The sequence below is a fragment of the Nycticebus coucang genome, chromosome 6 (assembly GCF_027406575.1).
Source record: "Nycticebus coucang isolate mNycCou1 chromosome 6, mNycCou1.pri, whole genome shotgun sequence".
Taxonomy (NCBI): domain Eukaryota; kingdom Metazoa; phylum Chordata; class Mammalia; order Primates; family Lorisidae; genus Nycticebus; species Nycticebus coucang.
The window spans coordinates 72,289,629-72,316,352 of record NC_069785.1 but is presented as its reverse complement, the minus strand read 5'-3'; the positions used below and the strand labels follow the sequence as shown (position 1 = coordinate 72,316,352).

Sequence of the window (26,724 nt, the reverse complement as noted above, 5' to 3'; positions counted from 1 at the left end):
TTATCATTTTATATTTTTCTAATTCTAGCTTTGTTTCTAACCTCTCCAGAAAACTTCAAAAGCCTCTTCAGTAGATTTCACTTCTACTTCTGTACATCCTGAAACATACATGTTATGGTTCTTATCTTCACGAAGCAATTTAGATTGTGGAGGTCTATGAGAAAGAAAAAATGATTAGTTTCCTAAATTATGAGACACTAATATCTTCACTTAACACTAGGACTAAAATACCAGATGACAAGACTTTCATTCTTATAATGAAAATATGCTTACATAAGACTCCAGAGAAATATTAAACGAGATTTATATACTGTCAAGATTAGTTACATAACAAGATAAAAGGGACCAAAGTTGTTTTAAAAGCTTTACTCTAATTAGCTCTAACAAAGCACATGAGACAACACTAAATAATTAGAGACCAAAGTAATACTATAGCAACACTGCATGCACAGGTTAAGCATCAAAATCTAGTATTTTCCTAATTTTAAAGGACCGACAGATAGAACTGGTTCTGATCTTCTCAGCAATAGCAGAAAACAAATTCACAAAGAGTTTGGTATATACCAGGAGTGGCAATCCTTTCAATGTGGCTTGTCTCAGGTTTTAGTCTGTAAGGTAGGGTGAAGGCAGGGCAAGGGTGCTAGCTATTTGGGCTTAGTCTTATGAATGGTGAGGGTATTTACCAGCCACCATCACTGATAGTCAATGGCAGATTTTTCAGGAAGCAAGGAGGGCTTAGAGTGGCAGCCCATCTAATGCCAATGGAAAACAACCTGCATGCAAACATGCCACAGAATGCCAACCACTAGTATAACTGCACCCTTCTCTTTAAGAAAAGAGTCAACGACATCACCACATACACAAAATCTGTGTTCCTCATGGGTGTGCTGCAACTGTTCCACCTACCAAAGGAATAAAGTAGACATTACCGTTTCTGTAACAGCTATCTCACAACAACATGTTTAGTCCAGACTAGGTGACAGTCACAATAAGTTGTCTTAAAAATCTGTAGCTCAGTGAGTAGGGCGCCAGCCCCATATGCTGAGGGTGGTGGGTTCAAACCCAGCCCCGGCCAAACTGCAACCAAAAAATAGCTGGGCGTCGTGGCGGGCGCCTGTAGTCCCAGCTGGTTGGGAGGCTCAGGCAGGAGAATCGCGTAAGCCCAAGAGTTAGAGGTTGCTGTGAGCGGTGTGATGTCATGGCACTCTACCCGAGGGTGGTACAGTAAGACTGTCTCTACAAAAAAAAAAAAAAATCTTCTACTTATAATAATTTTTCACTGTGTGAAAAACCACTTAAAGTTAATTAGTTCAAAAAAGTAGGTCTAATACTATCCTAACAAATTAAATCTGAATTCAGTGCCAAAGTAGCATGCTTACATATTCATTCAAAGAGTTACTCAGTAAGGTTACAAGGCACACAAGTCACTTTAGCTGGTCTTCCTTTGTATAACTAAATAAAACCAAGGTAAGAACCTTCCAAAATAATCTCACTTAGAACAAACCAAACAAAAACTTGGCACATGAGCAAACATGAAACTTATTAGTAGCAACGTAATAATGAATAAAATCACAAAAGTTGCTGGGCATGGTGGCTCACGCCTATAATCCTAAGCACTCTGGGAGGGCGAGGAGGGTGGATTGCTTGAGCTCTAGAGCTCGAGACCAGCATGAGCAAGAGCGAGACCCTGTCTCTACTAAAAATAGAAAAACTGAGGCAAGAGGATCACTTGAGCCAGAGTTGGAGGTTGCTGTGAGTCTATGAAGCCATGGCACTCTACCCAGGGCAACAGCTTGAGACTGTCTAAATAAATAAATAATAAAATCACACAAGTTTATGAAAATAGCTACAGAACAACTGACACTTTGAAATAAATGAAAAAGTAATTAGTTTGATAGAAAAAGCAATTGTTTCATAAAGTCTTTAACCTGAGTAGTTCTGTCTTAATACAACATTCAAGGGTAAATAAAAATACGTCACTCCAGAAATAAGGCCCTGTGTAAAATCCTCATTTGAGAAAGGGTTAAGTAAAGCAAGTCTTCCTTCACATAAACTTCTAGAATACTTTTATATTTAGCTCACTTAGCAACTTTGTAATTGTTTTCCCACCAATGCAGATCAAAATTCAAGGACTTTGAATGAAGATACCTATATCAAAATGTAACTCAGTAAAAACCACAGAAATAACTTAGATAATCAACTAGGGTCCATAAATTTTCTATGTCAATAAAAGCAGATATGATGACACCTATTTTCAATCTAATGGTTTTATAAATTTAGTTGTTTCTCCAATAACATTCCTTAAGACATACACACAAAGTTAAACTTAAGACAGACATTGGCCAGGCATGGTGGCTCATTGGGAGGCCAAGGTTGGAAGATCACTTGAGGCCCGGAATTCAAAACCAGCCCAGAGTGACACCCTGTCACTACAAAATAAATAGGGATATTAGCCAGGTATAGTGGCAGGCACCCATAGTCCCAACTACTTGGCGGGGGGGGGGGGGGCTGAGACAGCAGGACTGTTTGAGTTCAGGAGTTTGAAAATGACATGTTATATGATATAACACCACTGCACTCTAGACCAAATGACATAACAAGATGCTGTCTTAAAAAAAAAAGGGCGGCGCCTGTGGCTCAGTGAGTAGGGCCCCGGCCCCATATGCCGAGGGTGGAGGGTTCAAACCCAGCCCCTGGCCAAACTGCAACAAAAAAATAGCCGGGCGTTGTGGCGGGCGCCTGTAGTCCCAGCTGCTCGGGAGGCTGAGGCAAGAGAACCGCGTAAGCCCAAGAGTTAGAGGTTGCTGTGAGCCGTGTGACATCACGGCACTCTACCAAGGGCAGTACAGTGAGACTCTGTCTCTATTAAAAAAAAAAAAAGACATATCTTCATATTATTTACCTCCTGAAAGGCTCTTAAAAAAAAACAACCCTGGGCGGTGCCTGTGGCTCAGCGGGTAGGGCGCCAGCCCCATATGCCGAGGGTGGGCGGGTTCAAACCCAGCCCCGGCCAAACTGCAACAAAAAAATAGCCGGGCGTTGTGGCTGGCGCCTGTAGTCCCAGCTGCTTGGGAGGCTGAGTCAAGAGAATCGCCTAAGCCCAAGGATTTGGAGGTTGCTGTGAGCTGTGTGATGCCACGGCACTCTACCGAGGGGGATCAGGTAAGACTCTGCCTCTACAAAAAAGAAAAAAACAACAACCCTTTAACTGAACTACAAAACCATCAACTCAGGAACAAGACACTGATAGTAGACGTAAGATTCTAGAGTAGGCTCTGGCAAAAAATGCAGATGTATCTTTTGTGATGCCACATAGTGATTGGTCTTCAATCTCGGCAAGGCAAGGAAATCTTAAGTAGTCTTTTAATTTTGGTAATGGCAATGCAGATGGCACTTCATGTTATTATGAAAGGTCAGAGTGTTTTTTGTAAAGATAATAGCTCTAGGCTGCATTCTGTAGAGATCACCAAGATACAGGTGATTAAAGAAATTATAAAACTCCCCACACTGAGTCTCAGGTTCTGGAAAAACAGCCCTAGAATGCATCAACAGGGAAACTTCCTAACATAATTAATTATGGTGCTTCTCAAAATAGGGCCAAGAATTTTCAAAAATAATCTCTAAGATGAATATTCAGGTCACTCTTCTCCTTAGATACTTTAACACACTAATTCCCTAATACAGTTACATATCTAGTTAATAATAAAAGTACCCTATGAGCACCAACTACATGATACACAAGTTACAACATTTCATTCTAGAAACAAAATACAAGCATTATCCCTGTTTACAGCTGAAGAAACTAAGGTTCATTAAGGTAAAGTACCTTCCCCAAGCTTAATAGCTAAGGGGCTCTCTTCACTACTTACTTGGGTTTTATGGGATCAAATGGCACCTCCTCCAATAGATCATATATGTAATTATTATATATTTCAATATAAGAGACAAATACACCATAGACACTATCTTCATCAACCTCTCCTGCTTTGCAGAATTCTTGTACTGTTATCATATCTGCAAACTCTGGATCTACTTGTCGTCTAAAAGAAAAAACAAAAACCAAAAAAGTCTGATTTTATACATTGTGACAAATATCAAAAGTAAATTATCCCAAGGGGAAACTAAAAGTTATGACATAAATGATACACTATTACAGGCAGAAACACACAATGCAACTTTATTCATATTCCTCAACAACAGTATCCCCATCTCCTTCCAGATACACAACAAAGGCTGTTACACTCACTCTTTACCTAGAGTGGCAGCTCCCTTCTCAAAAGAGTAATTCAAACACAATGTGCTCAAAACCAAAGACAACATCTGAGCAAATAATTTAAGAACATTCCTCAATTTTAACAAAACGTCAACCGTCAGATCAATTTCTCTACTTAATGTTCCCTGTGCCTGGGCAACCCACAGGACAGAATCCCACGCCCTAGGCTGATGTTGCATTCAGAGGTAAAAACTTACTTGCTAGAGGGGGTCTTTGGAATAGAGGAGGCTTCTCTTTTCTGGCGTTCTAGTAAGGCATCAACCTCACACTGGATCTCCATACTATTTCTATCATTAGATTTAAAAACCTGAAGTGGGAGCAAAAATCAAACTATGGTTTTTATTTATTATTATTTTTTTGAGACAGTCTCACTTTATTGTCCCTGCGAGAGTGCAGTGGCGTCACAGCTCACAGCAACCTCCAACCTCCCGATTAGCTAGGACTTACAGGCACCCACCACAACTCCCAGCGATTTTTGGTTGCAATTTGGCCGGGGCTGGGTTCAAACCCGCCACCCTCAGTATATGGGGTCGGTGCCCTACCCACGGAGACATAGGCACTGCCCCAGACTATGGTTTTTAGAGTGTTACCTAAATGGTAAAAATGATGTTTAAGAAACATTTAATATTTAAACATATTTAAGGTTTCAGAATGAATCCAATGCTTTGGTTCTTCCTTAATACTAGTATAGCCACAGGCACCTTAGTCCTGTGTCCACAGTGAAATAGTCAACAACACATAAGGATTTAATACTTACATATCGCTTAGCTTGAAATGACCCTATACTGTTAAAGATCATGTCTAAACAACGAGGAAGCAGCCCTCCTTCCCCTGGAGAACCAGTCATCGTGTGAGTTTTTCCACTTCCCGTCACACCATATGTAAAAAGAAGACCTACAGTATAGCAAGTCACAATGAGTTATATCTTAGAAGTCCTCCACTTCTAATATTTCACTGCATTAAAAAATACTAAAACTTAGCCAGCTTACAAAAAACACGTTTAACATCACTCTAACAAATTAAATAAGCACTAAGTGGCCAACATAAACTAAATACACAAATATCAAAAAACTTTTATCAGAAATAGAAAAAAACACAAATTCAACAAAAGTCTAAAAATCATACCATTTTTGCCATGAATGAGGTCATCTACCAGGGGATTAGCCACAACATCAAAGAGCTCCTTCTGAGTAGTGTGAGTGCCAAATACTTGTTTAAATGAATACTGAGTCTGTGGACAGTGAAAAAAGTAAAACATGCTTAAATGGAATTCTACTACATCGAAGCTAGAAATATATGTGTTTCCCACCCCCAGTTTTTGGCCAGGGCTGGGTTTGAACCCACCACCTCCGGCATATGGGGCGGGCACCCTACTCCTTTGAGCCACAGGTGCCACCCAAGATGTTTCTTTAGGAACATTTAAGATTAACAGTCTCATGTTTGGGCAGTGCCTGTGGCTCAGTGGATAGGGTACTGGCCCCATATATCGAGGGTGGCAGGTTTGAACCAGGCCCCGGCCAAACTGCAACCAAAATGTAGCCAGGCGTTGTGGCAGGTGCCTGTAGTCCCAGCTACTTGGGAGGCTGAGGCAGGAGAATCACCTAAGCCCAGGAGTTGGAGCTTGCTGTGAGCTGTGATGCCACAGTACTCTACTGAGGGTCATAAAATGAGACTCTGTCTCTAAAAAAAAAAAAAGTCTTATGTTCTGCTGGGAGGAGACTATAAACACCATGAACAGTTAACATCCAGACACCCAAGAAAAGTATAAATGGTCTTTACAGTTGCAACTCTTTTTTTTTTTAAGATAAAGTCTCAAGCTGTCCCCCAGGATAGAGTACTGTAGCATCACAGCAGCTCACAGCAACCTCCAACTCCTGGGCTCAAGCAATTCTCCTGCCTCGGCCTCCCAAGTAGCTGGAACTACAGGCACCCATCACAACACCCGGCTAGTTTTTTTTTTTTTTTTTTTTTGGTTGCTGCCCTCATTGTTGTTTGGTGGGCCTGGGCTGGACTGGAACCTGCCAGCTCAGGTATATGTGGCTGGTGCCTCAGCAGCTTGAGCCACAGGTGCCAAGCCTATAGTTGCAACTCTTAAGTTTCTCAATAACTCACTAAAAAATCATGACATTCCTAGATTACATCAATTATAAACTGGAAAATACTTTCAGTCACAACTACTAAAGAAAATAAAGAAAAGTCTTTAGCTCACTAACAATTCATAGACTTAAGGATGATTTTGTTTTAATTAAATGACAAGATCAAAGGTATTACGCCAATTCAGTCATATATTTGTAAAAATCTTCAAAGTATTACTTCATACACTTCATATAATAATTTACTATTTTCTATTTTTTCTTTATAAAGGTGTCATTTACCATAGTATAACACTATGTGGTTTTTTTTTTTTCGATACAGTCTTACTTTGTCACCTTCCGTAGAGTGCTGTTGCGTCACAACTCACAGCAACCTCAAACTCTTGGGCTCAAACGATTTTCTTGTCTTAGCCTCCCAAGTAGCTGAGACTGCAGGTGCCTACCACAATGCCCGACTATTTTTAGAGACAAGGTCTCGCTCTGGCTGGGGCTGGTCTCAAACCTGTGAGCTCAGGCAATCCACCCGCCTCATCCTCCCAGCGTGCTAGGATTATAGGCATAAGCCAGCATACCCGGCCAACACTATGTGTTTTAATGTATTGTACTTTAAAACTAAAAATGAATTACAAATATAAATCTCTTAAATTCTTACATGAAATAAAGTTTACAAAAATTATAATTTTTAATAAACAATACTTCAGGCTTGGTGCCCATAGCACAGTGGTTATGGTGCCAGCCACATGCATGGAAGGTGGTGGGTTTGAACCTGGCTCAGGCCAGCTAAACAAGAATGACAACAGCGACAAAAACAAAAAAATAGTTGGGTGTTGTGGCGGCTGCCTGTAGTCCCAGCTACTTGGGAGGCTAAAGCAAGAGAACCACTTGAGTCCAAGAGTTTGAGGTTGCTATGAGCTGTGATGCCACAGTACTCTACCGAGGGTGACATAGTAAGACTCGGTCTCCAAAAAAAAAAAAGAATACTTCAATTACCAAATTTCTTTCAAAATACAATTATTAGAAAGTATAGGGCAGTGCCTATGGCTCAAAGGGGTAGGGCGCCAGTCCCATATGCCGGAGGTGGCGAATTTAAACCCAGCCCAGGCCAGAAACTGCAAAAAAACAAAACAAAAACAAACAAACAAAAAAAACACGAAAATATGGTCACATTACCAAAAATATTATCAAACACCTTGGAAAATTAGATTGGAATATATAGAAGTAAATTAAAATGTCTTCCTGTTCTATAGTCTTTACCTTAAATTCAACCCACTCAGGTATTAATATGACTCTTCAATGTTTTTTAAGATTATCAGTATTATTGCCCCAAAGGAGACATGTATAGATTAGTATTCAATGGCTGGGCGCCTGTAGCACAATGGTTACAGCGCCAGCCACATACACCAAGGGAGCCGGTTTCAAACCCAGCCCAGGCCAGCTAAACAACAAAGACAACTGCAACAAAAAAATAGCCAGGCGTGGTGGCAGGCACCTGCAGTCCCAGCTACTCGGGCGGCTGAGGCAAGAGAATCAACTAAGCCCAGGAGTTGGAGGTTGCTGTGAGCTGAGACTTCACAGCACTCTACTGAGGGCGATTAAGTGAGACTCTGTCTCTAAAAAAAGAAGACAAAGGCGGCTCAGAGCCTGTGGCTCAAGTGGCCAAGGCACAATGAAGGCAGGTGCCTGTAGTCCCAGCTACTTGGGAGATGGAGGCAGGAGATCGCTTGAGCCCAGGATTTGGAGGTTGCTGTGAGCTGTGATGCTATGGTACTCTACCCAGGGCGACAGCTTGAGGTTCTGTCTCAAAAAAAAAGAAAAAGAAAAGAAAGAAAGTAGGGCGGCGCCTGTGGCTCAAGGAGTAGGGGGCCGGTCCCATATGCTGAAGGTGGCAGGTTCAAACCCAGCCCTGGCCAAAAACCACAAAAAAAAAAAGAAAGAAAGAAAGTAAAGGAAAGAAAAAAGCAATTCTTTCACAACAGATAGTTGGAGAAAAATTGTCTCAGAGATTAACAATGGGGCTAAGGCTTGGGTGGTGGCAGTGGAGATAAAAATGGAACGACAATTTCAAGATGTACTTAGGAACAGAACTGATAGGGTCTTCTATTAAGTTATTAAGTAAGAAATGTTCGATTTCCTTAAGTACTGAGTCAGACAGTTGATATCTCTGACATTTCACTTTTGACATTTATTGGGGTTGTTTTTGTTTTATCGCGAAGGTACATCGACATTCTTTCAAAGGTACATTTTGGCTTGTGATTATATTTTCATATTTTTTTTCTTGGAACACTTTTTTGTGAAACCATGAATAAAGTCAAAAGTTCATATTATTTTTTAATGTAAATTCCATCATGGACCCAATGCAGTATAGATAGCTCAAAATATCAACAAAGTATTTGGGAAGGATGTGGCTAATGAATGCACAGTATGTCAATGGTTTGAGAAGTTCTGTTCTGGTGATTTTAATCTTGAAAATGAGCCATGCGGGCCACCTGACACCAAGATGAATAAACTGAAAACTGTAATGGCAGTGACTCCATTTCAACCTGTGTGTGAACTAGCAGCAAGGTTTGACATTACTATGTCAGCAATATTGGACCATGTGAAACAAATTAACAAGGTAAAGAAGATGGATAGACAGTTCTGCATGAATTAAATGAGCATCAGTAGAGAAATCATCTCAAAGCTTGCCTTTTTTTGCTGTCATGACATAAAAACAAACCATTTTCAACACAATATTATTATGTGATGAGAAATGGATTCTTTTTGACAATCACAAGCACATGGGACAATGATTGGATAAAAATAAAAAGCCAAAAAATCAAAAACTGAATTTTTCATCAGTAAAAGCTAATAGTGTCTAGTTGTTCCAGTGCTGATATTATCCACTACAGCTTCATGAAATCTGGTCTATTGATTAGAGGATGACTACTGCAACTAACTGGATTTGTATGCAGTTAAGCAGCAGACATTGGTCAATCAAGACAGGTTAATAGAGACAATCCTCTTGCAAGACAATGCCGTGCACAATCCTGTTCAAACTACTTGAAAACTCTGTCGTCCATCATATTCATAAGTCTTTGCAACAACGGCAACCACTTCTGCCAAGCTTTGGACCACGTCTTGCAAGGAAAAATATTCAAGTCTCAACAAGCTGTGGAAAAATATTCAAGTCTCAACAAGCTGTGGAAAACATCTTTCACAATTTCATTGCTACTTGCTCTCTAGGTTTCTTCGCTGCTAACATTAAGATGGAAAAACCTGGTAGCACCTGTAGCTCAAGCGGCTAAGGCGCCAGTCACATACACCAGAGCTGGCAGGTTCAAATCCAGCCCAGGCCAAACAATTGACAATTACAACCAAAAAATAGCCAGGCATTGTGGCAGGCGCCTATAGTCCCAGCTACTTGGGAGGCTGAGGCAAGAGAATCACTTAAGGCCAGGAGTTGGAAGTTGGTTGCTCTGAGCTGTGACACCACAGCACTCTACCCAGGGCAACAGCTTGAGGCTCTGTTCCCCCCCCACCCCAAAAAGGAAAAACCTGATGGTGCCTGTAGGTCAGCCCGCAGGGCGCCAGCCACATACACCAAAGGTGGCAGGTTCAAACCCAGCTTGGGCCTGCTAAACAATGACAACTGCAACCAAAAAATAGCTGGGCATTGTGGCGGGCGCCTGTAGTCCCAACTACTGGGAGGCTGAGGCAAGAGAATCACTTAAGCCCAAGGGTTGGAGGTTGCTGTGAGCTGTGACGCCACAGCACTCTATCAAGGGCAACAGCTTAAGACTCTGTCTCAGAAAAAGAAAAGATGGAAAAACCATGTGGATACTTTGGGCATATACTTTGATAATTGTACTGCTTCTTACCTGCGATATAATTAACTAAATTTTTTATTTAAAACGGGACATTTAGGGGCAGAGCCTGTGACTCAAAGGATTAGGGTGCGGGCCCCATATACCAGAGGTGGTGGGTTCAAACCTGGCCCTGGCCAAAAAAAAAAAACTGCAAAAATAAATAAATAAATAAAATAAAATTGGACATTTCATAGTTATTGACCTAATAATAAAGTAGATATAAAGAAGAACAAGTGAAAGGTAGGGTTCAGGTCATGACAGCAGAAGGTAAGCTTTGAGCAACCCTACAGGTAAAGGTGCCATTATCTGCGGAAACGAGAGAAGAAGTGATTTAGAGGGAAAACAATCAAGGACTCCATTTTGGGCGTGTAAAATTTGAGATGCCTATATGGTGCCCAAGCAGAGATATTAAATGAGTAGTTGGATATTTTGAGTTTAGGGCTAGAGAAAAGGTTTAAGATAGAGATAAAAATTCCAAAAATTTACCATATAATCAACATTTAAAGCTATACGAAAGTACAGAATTAGAGCATAGAGCCCTGGCTATGGCCCAACTCTGTATTTACAGATTAGAAGAGGAAGAGCTAGCAAAGTTGGCCAGGGAGTAAATAAAGCAGAGAGAACTGAAGGGGGAGACAGGAGAGTGCTTCCTGAAGGGTGCAGTTGAGAAACAGACTGTAATGTGGACAAAGGGTATATATCAAATTCAGCAGCAAAGAGGCTACTGATGGTTTTTGAAAAGCAATTTCACTGGAATAGTAGCACAAAAAAAGTGAATGGCAACCTGAATTCATTCTCTTCTTTCCCACAGTTCCTCCTCTTTAATACACATGACTTTGTCTTATCTATATGAGAGTTAGTTGTATACCATCTGTCTCAACTAAGTTGTAAACTCCATAAAGGTAATGACTGCATCCTCTATTTTCAAACGCATTTCATGCTCCTGCTACCTTAGTGAAACATTTGCTACACTGAACTAAACTCATTATTTTTGAGTTTGCTAAACAGTTTCCTAAAAATAAAAACACTTCATAATGGCCTGGCATGGAGGCTCACGCCTATAATCCTAGCACTCTGTAAGGCCGAGGTGGGTGGATAGCTGGAGCTCATGAGTTCAAGACCAGCCTGGGCAAAAAGCGAGACATCCCACCCCATCTCTACTAAAAATAGAAAAATTGAGGCAAGAGGATTGCTTGAGCCCAGGAGTTGGAGGTTGCTATGAGCTATGACACTACGGCATTCTACCCAGGGCAACAGCTTGAGACTCTGCCTAAAAAAAAAAAAACACTTTATAAGGGGTTGATACAAGTACAGATGTCTATTATTAGTTACTTTAATGTCCACACATGAAAATGTGTGTGTATATATATGTACATATATATAAATAACTGCTTAACACAATTATATGTCATTCTACATTAAACTATCTCTAACATACTCTAAAAAATAGTAAGTATACAGTGGAATAAATTATTCCCAAAATCCAATCCTCTAATACCAGTGTACCAGAGATGTGTCTGTGCATCCCAGAAATCAAAAACATTTTAGATATAAAGGTTATAGTGAAGTAGTAAATAAGTCTTCACAAAAAACTGGGATCATACATGAACTTTCTTAAATTTAAAAATGTAAAAGCAAAAGCCATTCAGGAAACAATATACTGAGTAAATACAACTTGGCTCCAGTAGGAATTACCTCCTTATAGTCTCCATTTCGGTTGAGTCTGTAACCCTCAGGAGTATGAAGCTGAACAGTTGTATTATTGATCACTTCTATGCAACACTCCTGATCAGGAAAGCTCAGTGGGCGCACTCTACAGTATACCTGAAAAAACAAGAAGGAATATAAAGAACAAAGGTTCACATTTTGCCTGATTTTTCACTTAAGCTTCTCATTCATCCTTCCACAAATATTTGACCTCTCATCTTAAGAGAAAAAGCTACAGCTATGATGATGAAAATCTGCTAGCTGAGACTGACAAATGCAAACAGATATATTAGATATGAAAACATTAAGATACACATAAAATAAAAGGAGCAAAGCGTATGACTTGTCTTCATTATTATAATAGTATAAAGTATTGAGTATATTGTACAAATAAAGTTATACTATTAAAAAAAATTTCTAAAAGCCAACAACATATCACACAATAAAATTTTTAAAGCTATTAGAATTCTTTGGAGTTAGATGTCAATTTAAAACTTGTCAGCTTAACCTAATACTTAATATACAAAGAAGTAAAAAGAAAAGGCTGGGGGAGTTTTGAGGGAAAATCTATTCTTCTCCATACAAAACATGATTCCCTTGAGTCAGACCCTGGACTACAGTGGCAGATTTAAAATACCTTAGAGCAGTGGTTCTCAACCTTCTGATTTATTTTCAATGTTACAAAACGGTCACGAGCCACAGGTTGAGAACTGCTGCCTTAGAGCAAAGCAATTCTCTTTTATTTGATATTTGCTTTTAAAAGCAAGTTCCTAAGCCTGGCTCAGCACCCACAGAACAGTGGCAATGCGGCTGGCAAATTTAAACCCAGCCCGGGGCCAGCTAAACAACAATGACAACTGCAACCAAAAAACAGCCGGGTATAGTAGCAGACGCCTGTAGTCCCAGCTACTTGGGAGGATGAGGCAAGAGAATCGCTTAAGCCCAAGAGCTACAGGTTGCTGTGAGCTGTGATGCCATAGCACTCTACCGAGGGTGGCATACTAAGACTCTGTCTCAAAACGAAAAAGTTCCTAAACTGAAACTAGTGAAGTATTTGCAATTATGAGTAGGCATTAGGCTGAACTAAGCTATGCTATACCATAGTCTTTATGAAACTTGGTCCCCAGAAGTTTGGGGCTCTCCTCATGATCCGTGTCTTCAATTACTGTATGCAGGTAAGAAAAAATGCTCATTGGAGTAGAAAATTTTCCCGCATCCCAAAGAGAATAAACCTAGTTGAAGGTTTTTGTTATCTAACTTTGCAAATTATAATGAATTATAGAAGGAATGCAATCAACAACAAAAGACTTCATTTTACTAGACCAATTAATCCTATAGATAAAACAAAATTTCACAGCCAGAACCAGTTTTACACAATTTAGTAAATCCATTTAAATAAATGTTTTTTTTTTTTTATTGCACTTTCACATCTCTTTTTCCTTCCATTCCAAACATATATGTAAGATAGAAAAGACTAACATTAGGCAGAAAAGACTAAAGAAAGAATATACACACATACATCCACAGGGAGACCTTACCCCAACTGGGTCTTTAAGGTTCGTTTGGGATCCTTTTTTCACTGGAGGTTTCCTGGGTGTTTTAAGCCTCCTGGTCACAGATTAAAAAATAATTTTAGTTCAACATTAATGCAAAAACTGCACCTATAACTTATTCAGACAACCTTCCTGGGAGTTGTAAAATTATTTCTTAGCAGTTCCAAAACACTACATCCCAAATAACACAAATACTAAATTGCATTAGCAGCAGAGTGTTTGTGGAATGTGTAATCCAACAGCAATTAAAATTTGGTGTAGAATACGTTTTTGGTATAAAATGTACCAAATTACTCTTTAATTAGTTCTATACTCAAAACAGCTTACATATTTTCTTTTTTCTTTTGGAGACAGAGTCTCATCATGTCTCCCTCAGTAGAGTGCAGTGGCGTCCTAGCTCACAGCAACCTCAAACTCTTGGGCTTAAGCGATTCTCTTGCCTCAGCCTCCCAAGTAGCTGGAACTAGAGGCACCGGCCATGATGCCTGGCTATTGTTTTGTTGTAGTTGTCGTTGTTTAGCAGACCCAGGCTGGGTTCAAACCCACCAGCCCCGGTGTATGTGGCCAGCGCCCTAGCTATTGAGCTACAGGTGCCAAGCCAGAAAATAGCTTACATATTTTCTTGAACAATTTTACAGAAGCACTACTTGGCTTAAACAATATGATAATCTACAACACTGTAATAGCCAGGGACTTCAACAAACTACTGAAAGAACTGGACAGATCCTCCAGGCAGAAACTAAACAAAGAAACTTTGGACTTAAATACAACTTTAGAACAACTGGGTTTAACAGATATATACTGACCATTTCATTCCAATACTAATGAGAATACATTCTTCTTATGGCTCATGAATCATTCTCCAAAATTGATCAGACCTCAACAAATTTTAAAAGAATAGAAATTATACCTTGCATCTTTACATACCACAATGAAATAACAGTAGAACTCAATTCCAACAGATACCTTCATTCCCCACACCAAGGCATGGAAACTGAACAATCTTTTGCTGAACAACAGCCAAGTCAAGGAGGAGATAAAGAAGGAAATCACTAGATTCCTAGAACAAAATGACAATGAAGCCACAAACTATCAAAACCTGTGGAATACTACAAAAGCAGTCCTAAGAGGGAAATTTATCACATTAAATGCCCACATCCAGAAAACAGAAAGAGCACAAATCAACAATCTAATGAATCAGCACAAGGAACTGGAAAAGGAAAAACAATTCAATCCCAATCAAACAGAAGAAAATAAATATCCAAAATTAGGAAGTAAATGAAATTAAGACCAAAAGAACTATTCAGAAAATTAATGAAACAAAAAGTCAGTTTTTTAAAAAGACAAATAAGGGCGGCGCCTGTGGCTCAAAGGAGTAGGGCGCCGGCCTCATATGCCGGAGCTGGCGGGTTCAAACCCAGCCCCAGCTAAAAACTGCAAGAGAAAAAACAAACAAACAAAAAAGACAAATAAAACTGATAAACCTTTGACCAGATTAACTAGAAACAGAAAAGCAAGATCTCTAAGAAGCTCATTTAGAAATGAAAAAGGGGATATAATAACGGATACCACAAAGATACAAAAGATCTTCACCAAATACTACAAAAAACTCCACGCCCAGAAATTTGAAAATATGGTAAGGGCACATTACTATAAAAAAGCTTCCAACAACAAGAAAGTTCTGAACCAGACAGTTGCACACCTAAATCCCACCAAACCTTCCAAGAAGAGCTGACACCTATATTGCAGAACCTATTCCAAAACAACGAGAAGGATAGAATACTACCCAACTCCTTCTACAAAGCAAATATCACCCCAATACCAAAACCAGGAAAGGACACAACAAAAAAGAAAACTACAGACCAATTTCTTTAATGAATATTGATGTAAAAATACTCAACAAAATCTTAGCAAACAGGATTCAGCTGTACTTCAAAAAAATTTTTTTTTATCATGACCAAGTGGGCTTCAGCTCTGGGCTGCAAGGCTGATTATATATATGCGAAACCATAAACAATTCACTACATAAACAGAAGTAAAACCAAAGATCATATGATCTCAGCAGATACAGAAAAATCACTTTACAAAATTTAGCATCCTTTTTTGATAAGAACACTTATGAAAATTGGCATAGATGAGAAATTTCTTAAACTGATAGAAGACATTTATGATAAACGCACAGCAAATATCATACTGAATGGAGAAAAACTGAAAGTATTTCTCCTTAGAACTGGAACCAGACAAGGATGCCTACTATTCAACATACCGCCGGAAGTCCTAGCCAATACAATCAGGCAAAAGAAGGATAGCAAGGGTATACAAATGGGGACAGAGGAATTCAAACTATCATTCTTTCCTCATGATACAGTCTTATCTGGAGGCATCATGTGACCAAACTTCAAGTCTGTGGTGATCGAAATAGCATGCTACTGTTACAAAGACAGACACATGGATCTATGGAACAGAATAGAGGACCTAAAGATAAAACCAGTCTCATAATGCCATCTGATTTTTGATAAAGAAAACAGAAGTATACACTGGGGAAAAGAATCTCTATTTAACAAATGATACAGGGACAACTGGGTAGCCATGTGTAAAGACTGAATGTAGACCCCCACCTGTCACCACTTATTAGAATTAACTCACTATAGATAAAAGATTTAAATCAAAAACCATAAAAACTCTAGAAAAAAGTATGGGAAAAACTCTAAATGATAGCAGCCTTGGGAAAGAATTTATGAAGAAGACTTCAAAGGCAATCACAGCAAAAATAAATGGGATTGGATCAAATTAAAAAGTTTCTAAGCAACTAAGGGCACAATCAACAAAGCAAAGAGAATTTTCAGAGTGGGAGAAGATGTTCCGCATGCTACTAATCTGATATCCACAACCTACAAAGAACTCAAGCAAATCAACAAAAAGAGAGCAAACGACCATATTAAAAACTGGGCAAGAGACATGAACAGAAATTTTTCTCCTGCTATTTACAATGAAAATAATTTTATGGTTGGGGATCACCACAACATGAGGAACTATATTAAAGGGCTGTGGCATTAGGAAGGTTGAAAACCACTGACCTAGATGGATTTGAAGATAACTCTAAGTATTAAAGGAATGGAAAAATATGCATCATATGTGCTCAATACTAAATTGAAACTAGTGCTTATTTGAGAGAAAAACTCAATTAAATTCAAGAAGGGGGCAGGGTTTGGCAAGTTCCCACCCAAAGGTAACAGTGCACAAATGTGAGGAACACTTGGGTGAAGGAAACAACTACAACTAGGACTTCACCTTACAAATGTAATCGTAACTTAATCGTGTGTGCCCTTACATTGATCTTGGAAAAAAAAAAAATCCTTTGTCACCAAACAAAATGTGATTTCAAATTGCCAATTTCTTGCTTTGTAAGCAGTAGTAAAGGCATTTTGATTGATTTCACCATTTCTCTACCATATAATCTTTTTTCTTCACATTTATGTACAGGCTGGATGAACATTTAGCACATTAGAAATTAAGAAATTATTGGCTTGGATTGTAGACTATTTTTCTCAAAAGTTGAGACAAACAAATTAGTCTTAACTGCAAAATACTATTGTGGTAGGTTTACTTAAACTCACTGTATCTTTCCTTTATTATAAAGATTTTGACTTTGGCTTGTAGACTATTCTTCTCCCAGTTGAGACAAATTAATCTTAACTGCAAAATACTATTGTGGTAGGTTTACTAAAACTCACCGTATCTTTCCTTTATTATAAAGATTTTGAGTTTGGCTTTTTAATAAAACAAATTCATTTTTGCAAACGATTACCTAAATGATAATAGTTATAAAGTTAACCTTCTTTGCAAGACAAATGCTTCTTTACTTAGGAATGCTGTACCCAAACGTTCCGTCACCGACTTAGTTAGGTTGTGGGCTTGGGGGTTTGTGTATGGTGGCGGAGGCTATCTCTGGCCAAAGAATAAAACAAAAGTAACTGGCCCATAGAAGGTGATGGTCTCTACCTCAAGGCCACGGTAGTGCGCTAGCAAAAGCATGCATCGCTCACCAAGGCCACTGCTCTCCGAGGACTGAGCGCATCTAACCAATCTCCAATTAAAAAAACACAACACTCGGCTTCACGTGCGAGACGACCCCTAACCAGAGTCGCCTCTTGAACAGCACTAACTCTGCAAAATGCAATCTGCGGGGCGAGAAGGGAAACCTGAGACAGGGAGGGGGACAGTGTCCTAGAGTCAGGAGGATGACAACCCAGTTAACAGAAACAAGGGTCGCCGCACAAAAACTCCTGGCTCCGGGATGACCTTTCCTAGTCCACAGGAGGCCAAGACAGGGCGGGGCGGAGGCGCAGCGGGGACACGCGGCCGGGGTCACCAAGCCCAAGCTCACCCTGAGTGTCCTCTTGTGGAGGGTTGTCCTTTGGTAACCGGAGCGGCGTGGGGCTGGGCGCAGACGGCGTGAGGAGAGACGCAGGCCCGCAGGCCCTCAGCCCCCGCGGCCGGACCCCTGCCTCCGCCCGCCCTGCCCGCCCTCCCTGCTCGCCGGCCCCGAACTCACGCTGGTTTCATGGCAGCAGGCTCCGCGCTGTTCATACGCGCGCGCGGTACACCGAGCTCTATCCCACAGGCTGGCAAGGACGGCGTGGCGGCAGGAACCAGCCACGGGAACAGGGACTCCGAGGCTCAGGCGCCGCACTCCGGAAAGCCGGGCTGCGCCCCTGGGAACCCAGGTGAGCTCGCGCGCGGCGCTTTTCAAACGGGCCAATCAGCGCCCACTCGCAGGAAAAGGGCGGGGCCTAAGCGGAAGTGGCTGTTCTGCCGGAAGTGGCGCCAGTCTCCTAGACCACCACGCGGAAAGGGCGGGAGGAGTCTGGGTGGCAAGCTGGAGGAAAACCTCGGAGGTGAAATCCAGTGAACTCATTTCTATCTCATTTCAACCTTTGCCCCTTAGCTGATAACTATCAAATATACATCTATATCTGTACTTTCATGGAACTCTAGCGCCTTCTTAATTTCCTACAGGACTGTAGCAGTGGTAAGGATGGTCATAATTAATATCCTTGTTAAGGTTGGGGCTCAGAAAATGATACCCTAAAGTAAGGCTTTTTGAAATACTGGAACTAAAAGAGATTGGAAATCCTCTCTGCAAGTATTCAGCCTTTCTCCCGTTCCTAAAGTAAAACATGGAAACCAAAACTCCTCTCCCTCAAAGACAGACAGAAATATACGCTAACCCCCACTTTCTGTATAGGAGCTGGCATGATGAAATTCTCTTATCTACCTTGTCTGATAGTAGGTCATAAGACTCATTCCTGAGAGAGTTTCTATATCCCTGTACCCCAGACTAGGGAATGCTACACAGAAAGGTCAAGAAGAATCTTCAGTCTAGTTCATACTCCATTTGTCCAAACATATTTCTACATAATTGTCTATTCTTCATCAAATATAAGTATAAAAATGGGACAATTTTCCCTGGGTCTTTAGGACTTCACTTCTGAAGGTTCCCATGTCATGTAAAACTTTTTCATGTAAAATTTTGATTTAAGTAAATTTGTTGTGATTCTTTTATCTTGTTTACCGGTGTTTTGTTAGAGTAATGTTGGCCATGGCTCATATGTTAGGTAAGAAGACGTATCATATCTTTTCCACCTCTGCGTCGAACATTAGAATGGTTTTGATTTTTGCCAATATTATAAAGATAGCTACAATGAATAAACTTGCAAATACATCATTTTATTTATTTATTTATTTTTGTAGAGACAGAGTCTCACTTTATGGACCTCGGTAGAGTGCCGTGGCCTCACACAGCTCACAGCAACCTCCAACTCCTGGGCTTAAGCGATTCTCTTGCCTCAGCCTCTCGGATAGCTGGGACCACAAGCACCCACCACAACGCCCCGCTATTTTTTGGTTGCAGTTTGGCCGGGGCCGGGTTTGAACCCACCACCCTCGGTATATGGGGCCGGCGCCTTACCGACTGAGCCACAGGCGCCGCCCTGCAAATACATCATTTTATACAATGCAAGTAGTATGCAGGATAAATTCCAAGAAGCAGAATTGCTGAGTCAGAGGATATGCACCTGTAATGTTTCTCCAATATTGCCAAATTGTCTTCCATAAAAGCCCAAATATACACTTTCACCAGCCTAAAGAATGTTTGTTTCTCCACAACTTTCAGACAACAAAGTGTTATCAGACTTTTCACAAGATATCTAATATGTTAAAAAAAAAAAAAATCATGTTGTAGTTTATCTTTTATGATAAGGTTGGATGTTTACTATATTTAAGAGTTGTGTTTTCTTCCCTACAAACTGTGTTCATAGTCCTTGTTTCGTTGTTTTATTGGGTTGTTAGTTCTTCTTATTGATTTATAAAAGCTTTTCTTATATTAAAAAACTAATCCTCATCCAAAATATGAGTTCAAATATTTTCTAGTTCATATTTTAGTTCTTATTATCATTTGGTGACAGCTTAGGAAAAAAATTCTGGTAGCCAAATTTCTCAATCTTTTCTTGTATGGTTTCTGTTTTGTGTCATACAAGGAAAAGTCTTACCCACTCTGAGGTTGGTTGGTTTGTTTTAGTTTCCCATATTTTTTTCCCAGTGCTTCTACTACTTTGCTTTTTATGTTGAAGTTTTCGGGCCATTAGAACTTTGTTGTCAAGCAAGAGTTTGGGATCTGTACCATTTAGGAATCAGGCTTGACTGCTGACTACTTATCTCCTACTTGCTGTCTGTCTGGCTTCTGCCTCAGTCTCTCTATTAGAACTCTTTGTCACCAAGATCACCACCTCCTTGATACTCAATCTAATCTAATCTTTAGATTAAACCTGCTCCTCCTCAATGTATGGCATCACCCAAGCCAGAGTCACTCTGAGGCACCATCTTTGGCTTTTGCCTCTCCTTCTATTCCAACATTCAATCACTACATCTTAACAGTTCTACCTACTAAATAGCTTTCAAGACTCTCCCTCCCATTGGCCGTAACCTTCCCTCATCTGGATGCCTACAACATTGCCCTAACAGGCTTCCTTGCTGCCACCCTCCAATCTAGTTTCCATTTTGCAGCCAGCTCACCCCTAAATCACAGGTCTGGTCTTGTCACTCCCCTGTGTGAAATCCTATGGTGGCTACTCATTGCTTGAGACCCTCCACCATGCCCTGAGGTGCTTTCTTTCCAGGCTCATCATACATCACTGCCTCCTGTGCCCACCAGCCACGTTCAACTGCAGTGCCCTGAACATATGGGGCTTAACACGCCATTCTCTCTGCCATCATACTCTCCTCCCTCCTTTTCTCCAACAGTGTCTCATCTTCAGTTCCCAGCAGATCTGTCAACTATCCTGCTCTGGATATTGCACACACACACACACCCCACCAAGCACACACCGCTGCCCTCTCCCACTCACTGCAGCTGTTAATTTGCTTCAGCTCTCACATCCCAATCTGCAGCCACTTATTTATTCCTGTCCCCTCTGCCAGCTTATCCCCACAGCCTCACTAGATGGCATCGTTGCGTGCCTAGTGCCTAGCGGATTAGGTGCTCCATACATATTTTGGAGAAATGAATGAATCCCTCCTTTCAAAGAACACCCCATGGCCAGCAAAAGATTTGCATTTCCCCCTAGAATTAGAAATACAGACCAGAGGTGTGGGGAGGAGAGGGGGAAGAAGTAGAATCTGGAGGCTTTTTTCTTTCAAAGTCAGGTTCTTGAGGTACAACTTACATAGAGCAAAATTCACCCTCTGTAGTTGTATCATTCCATATATTTGATGAATATGCCCCATCCTCTAACGACCACCATAATCAAATGTGTATTTCTATTACACAGAAACCCCCCTCATGCTGCCCCTTTTTAGTCAGTCACCTTCCCCTGGTCCTAGGTCTTGGCTACCACTTCTGTGATTTCCCTCCTTAAGATTTTGCCTTTTCCAGAATATCTCTTCTTTCACTCAACATAGAGCTTTGAGATCCACCCAAGTATTGCACATACCAGTAATTTGATCCTCCTATTCTATTAGATGAATGCAGACAATTTATCATTCACTAGTTGAGACTCAGGTTGTTTCCACTTTTTGGCCATTATTAATAAAACTGGTGTACTTGCTTGTGTAAAAGTCTTTATGTAGATATGTTTTTATTACTTTTGGGTGGGATTGTGGGTCTCGTGTGCTAAGTTTTACTTTATTAGAAACTGCCCACTGGAGTAGCCAGGGGCTTACGCAAATCACTAAAGAGGGGTTGACACTACACAGATTTGAAATCATATGTTCAGCCAAACACCCAGATAAGCAAGTCCAGCTGTGAGAACCCAATGAACACCAGTGACCAGAAACTTCTCAAGCTCAGAGTGTTTAAGGGAAGGCAGTGAAACGTAAACAGGAAGCTAAGACACACTCCACAGGCCTTGTTCCCTCCCTGGCCCTGCTGCTCCCTCAGTGGCCTTGCAAACATTATCTCACATCCCCGTCTGTGTGAATGCCTCTCCCCAGTTATTTGTATTGTAAAATGAAAGGTTGGATGTTGATGTTTTGCGTACTCAAAACGCAAATTAATCAAATTAACCAGATTGGAAGAAGACTGTAAAATTCACGGAAAAAGAAAAAAGTGATCTGAATTATATTTCAAAAGAATAGCCAACTCACTGAGAAAGGGAGAAGTAACTAACCCCAGTAATTTTGGCTGTTTAGACTCGGGCTTGCTGTCAGGCTCAAAACAAAAAGAACTCAAAAGAGATTGAATTCTAATTACCAGGCTTCTTTCCCCCACATTCTGTAACGGAATATTATGCTGAAACATTCTGTGCCATCTGGAGATTGAGCACCTAAGTAAATATATTGTGGCTAATAAGAGCCAGATTCTCACTGTTGGAGAAAGGAGTTATGAATATTGAAAGAGGGAAGCGTGAAAAGTACCTGGGCATTTTGGGTACTGCTTTGTAAAATTTTTCTAAGTCTGAAATTTTATTTTATTTATTTATTTTAGAGACAGAGGCTCACTTTGTCACCCTCAGTAGAGAGCCGTGGCATCAAGCTCACAGCAACCTCCAGCTCTTGGGCTTAGGCAATTCTCTTGCCTCAGCCTCCCGAGTAGCTGGGACTACAGGCACCTGCCACAACGCCTGGCTATTTTTGTTGCAGTTTGGCTGGGGCCGGGTTCAAACCTGCCACCCTAGGTAAATGGGGCCAGCGCCCTACTCACCAGGCCACAGGTGACGCCCAGAAATTTTTTTTTTTTTAAATAATTGAACTATATCAAGTGATTTGTTTTTTAAGCCAGTCAAATTTAGCAGTTGGGGTTTGACTACCAACTCTAGGGACACTAATATTAATAAGCTCTGATAACCCACTACCATCAGATAGTACCTGTATCAGTGTTACATTAAAATCACCTGTTGCTTTTGCTAAAAATTCAAAACTCCTAGACCCCTTCCCTCTCCTTTGCTATTCTGTATCAGTATGCTCCAGCCAACAATTTGCATTTTATATGATTGAACACATTTTAGAAGGGCTGAATTAAATGCTCTTTCAAGTTCTCTCATTTTATATTCTGGAGAAGGCGAAATTTAAGGCAATTTTGGAAATCTGTTGCTTAGCATATAGAATATGGGACTGACAGCTTTCTATTTGTCTACAGTGCATTTATTGCTGAGTTGAAACATCCTATAAAAATACCAAGGGGACCTAACAAAGCTCTTTAGGGCCAGGCATGGTGGCTCACACCTGTAATCCCAGCACTCTGGTAGGCCGAGGCAGGTGGACTGCCTGAGCTCAGGAGTTCAAGACCAGCCTGAGCAAGAGCAAGACCTTGTCTCTACTAAAAATAGAAAAAAAGTAGCTGAGTGTTGTGGCAGGCACCTGTAGTCCCAGCTCCTGTGGAGGCTTGAGGCAAGAGTGTTGCTTGAGCACAGGTGTTTGGGGTTGCTGTGAGCTATGACACCATGACACTCTATCCAGGGCACAGTGAGACTCTTGTCTCAAAAGAAAAAGAGAGAGAGAGAGCTCATTAGGCAATCTTCCAGAAAGAAAATCCAGAACATTTTCAGAATTTGTGGCAAGTCAAGTCATTCAGACATCTAGAATTACACATTTCTGGAGCGACTTGATGTCCATCCTCCCAAGAAAATGGGCCAGCACTTGCTGGCTTTAGGGCCATGGTACCTACCATTGCCTCTACTTAAAATGCCTTCCCCTCACGCGCCAGCAAGCCTGGCTCGTTTTTTTCAAGTCTCTCCTCAAATGCCAGCGTATTGGAGTCGCCATCCAATTCACTTGCCCCACCACCCTTCTCTGTAATCTTTCACCAGGTTCATTTTCTTTACAGCAGTTACTATCTGAACTTATCTATATATCTTGTCCGTCTGCCCCACCAGACCACTAGCTCTATGAAGGAGGGACATCATAGTTTTTATTCACATCTATATTCCCAGCTTCTAGAACAGCTTCCATTCTATACATACCACGCACTAACTATTCATTTAATGATTTACCAGATCCAGGAATCATTTTTCTCATGAGGAATGAACATGTTTGCAATATGATAGGTGAAACATAACCAAATCAAGTAGGAAACAGAACAACTTCATGATAATAAATAAATTCTATTTATTTTTTCTCTCACACAGTTCAAGAAACCAGATAGACATAAATGTAAGTTGGAAGAACATCTCTGAGTTTGGATATAAGTCTCTGCTGTAAAGGATTGCGAACTACAAAATCAGAGGCTGGCATTCAACCAGTATGTTATAAAGTGTTGTACACTGTTAATAGGTGTTTCCAAAAATAAAAAAAAAAGGTACCATTAGAGACACAATAGATTGAAATGACACTTTCTTTAATGTATCCAACAAAACCATTTTATTCCATTCCACTGTCCTCAGAAGCTCTCATGTGAACAGTGTTCCACAAAAAAACACTTTGAGAAAGACTGCAGCAGACCAGACAGTTAAATCATGTTGTACTCAAGACCTCTAAATGTCCTACAGCGTTCTACTAACAATTACCAATTCATTTCTTTTGAAAAGAGATGAGAATTATTTTCTAAAAACTGAGCAATGGAAAATGAAACCCTTCAATGAAGGAAGAAAGATAAAGTTGACTAAACGGCCTTATTCAAACACATTCAAGTTTTATCACAAATGTAATGTCTGCTAAATTTTAGAGTATTGGTCCTCAAACAAGGAGAGGAGGAGGAGGTACATCTTATTAGAAGTGTGCCCCACTACCACCATCGTATTCCCTTTTGCCAAATTGTGAGCAATTGTTACCAGTAGAAGTATGTCACATCTCTTAAGTGCATTGAAACATTTTTAAAATATTGAGAACCAGTTCATTAAAAGGCATCTTTCCAACGAGGTCTTCAACTGACTCCCTGCCCAACATTTTGACTGAGATGGCTCAGATAAAATTATATCCATGTTAGACATCTAATGCTTTTTACTTAAAACTTAATGATATTTCAACCCAGTCTCATTTTGCATTAGAAGCTTCCCAAACAGTATGAACAGTATAAACACTTTTTATAAGGTTTGAATTTATAACACTATCCCCAAAAGTATACAATGGGACTAAAGTTAACCAAACTTATGAAAACATTATGAAACATTTGATCTTATTTTGTTGATCTCACATTTCATTTTCATCATTTAACATGATAAAAAAGCAACATAAGCAAAAATTAAATAATCTGAAATTCTTTCAAATTGATCACTTATTGTTTCTCAGCTATTTCTGAGCTAAACAGAGAACGTTATTTTATTATGTATAAACAATAGAATAAAGCACTTTATGTCTTTGGCAATACTAGAAAAAAGTATTTAAACTTTGGGCTTTTTTTTTTTAATCATAAAACTGAAGTTAAAGTAAGATGAAATGGAAGCCTACAGACCCTGCTAGAGTGAAATTCCACTAACAATGTCAGGTTGGTGCCAAAAAAAAACAAATTTTGTCATGCAGTTTGTAATTAATATAGCAAAAATTTACCATCCCATAAAATTTTATTAGTCTGCTTTCACCACAGGAAGTAACACAACTAATGAAATCATATTTCTCGGCTACCCTTGTCCAATATAAGTTGTTACTTGTCCTTAGAGGATTAAAAGATGAGTTGTTTACAAGGCCATTCAAGTATCTGGGCTGGTTAATGGCAGAAACAGTTTTCTAAGATATGGGGGTGTTCCTGAGTGAGCAGTGAGCATCCCGCATTGTCACAGAGGCCCCCTAGGTCATTCCCAAGTGCAGGTCAGGGTTTGATGGGCCTCTGTTAAAAGCTGTTTTGCATCAGCATTTCTGTACTCCCTGAAAACACCATGAAATAGTGGACTTTAATTAGTAATGGAACAAATGAGTGTTTTAGTACTATTCACAGTATAAAAGTCTAGAACAGAAAGTGGGGGACACACCCTTAGGTGGTGAATTGCTGAAGCTTAGATAAAGCAAAACAAAGCTGATAGGCCCAAATGCCTCTGGAATGTGTGACACCAGCACCTAGTCAAGTTTGGTCCCTGGCTCTCCTGTGCTAGAATCATCTAAGAGACCTGCTCCTGTGTGATCTCCCCTACAAAACCTACCTCAGACCTAGTAAAGCAGAATCCCCTGGTTTGCTCCTAGAATCTGCATCTGTCACAAGCTTACCAGGCATTCCTGGTTCACAGTAAAGCTTGACAACACTGTATTTGACCATTCCATTGTCAGGGCTGTTGACATCCTCTACATAAGAATACTAAACTTTGCAGCATATTTGAAATGCTGATGCAACATTAAAGGAATGACATCCCCAAATATAGCAACCTTCATTGATTTAAAAGGTAATAGATGAGTATAACTAACTGGGATTAATGTACCCAACTCCCATAGTTTAACACATTTTACCTGCGCTACCTAATACTCTGCAGATTGAACTGGCAACAAGAAAAGAGTGCATACCAGAACACAGGACACCCAGCTGTGGACTTTGAAGAAAAAACTTACAAACTCTGAATCCATGATGACATGAGAACTTGCACTTTGAAGGCACAATAGACTTGTAAGAACAGAAAAAAGGGAGAGTCTTCTGTTCTTACAAGTCCATTCTGGATAAAGACCCCCCCCTCCTTAAACCAGTCACCTTATTCTATAATGTTTTTCCAGTCCCTAGGGCTCCCTCACTTGTTCTTTCTTAGGGCCTTCAGTGATTTTTCCCACTCATTCTCCCAAAACAGTTGACAGGCTATGACAGAAGCTCTCCAGAGCACCTTTGCTATGTGAAATTTCATTAA

The 26,724-nt window shown here is 40.2% G+C and overlaps 1 protein-coding gene across 3 annotated transcripts in view; it reads right to left on the bottom strand.

The window, feature by feature from the left end:
* Positions 1-18,159, bottom strand: part of KIF23 (kinesin family member 23) — a 38,668-nt gene extending 20,509 nt beyond the window's left edge. For 2 of the 3 annotated variants that reach the window (XM_053595658.1, XM_053595657.1), the window contains exons 1-8: positions 18,027-18,159; positions 13,457-13,526; positions 11,907-12,035; positions 5,399-5,504; positions 5,031-5,167; positions 4,471-4,580; positions 3,870-4,040; positions 42-154 (exon numbers count right to left, since the gene is read on the bottom strand). In XM_053595658.1, the coding sequence (XP_053451633.1) occupies positions 42-154; positions 3,870-4,040; positions 4,471-4,580; positions 5,031-5,167; positions 5,399-5,504; positions 11,907-12,035; positions 13,457-13,526; positions 18,027-18,061 (871 nt within the window). In that variant the 5' untranslated portion in view covers positions 18,062-18,159. Of the gene's footprint in view, positions 1-41; positions 155-860; positions 903-3,869; positions 4,041-4,470; positions 4,581-5,030; positions 5,168-5,398; positions 5,505-11,906; positions 12,036-13,456; positions 13,527-18,026 lie in introns of all 3 variants that reach the window. The other variant, XM_053595656.1, reaches the window with a different exon arrangement.
* Between the last annotated feature and the right edge of the window lie 8,565 nt (positions 18,160-26,724).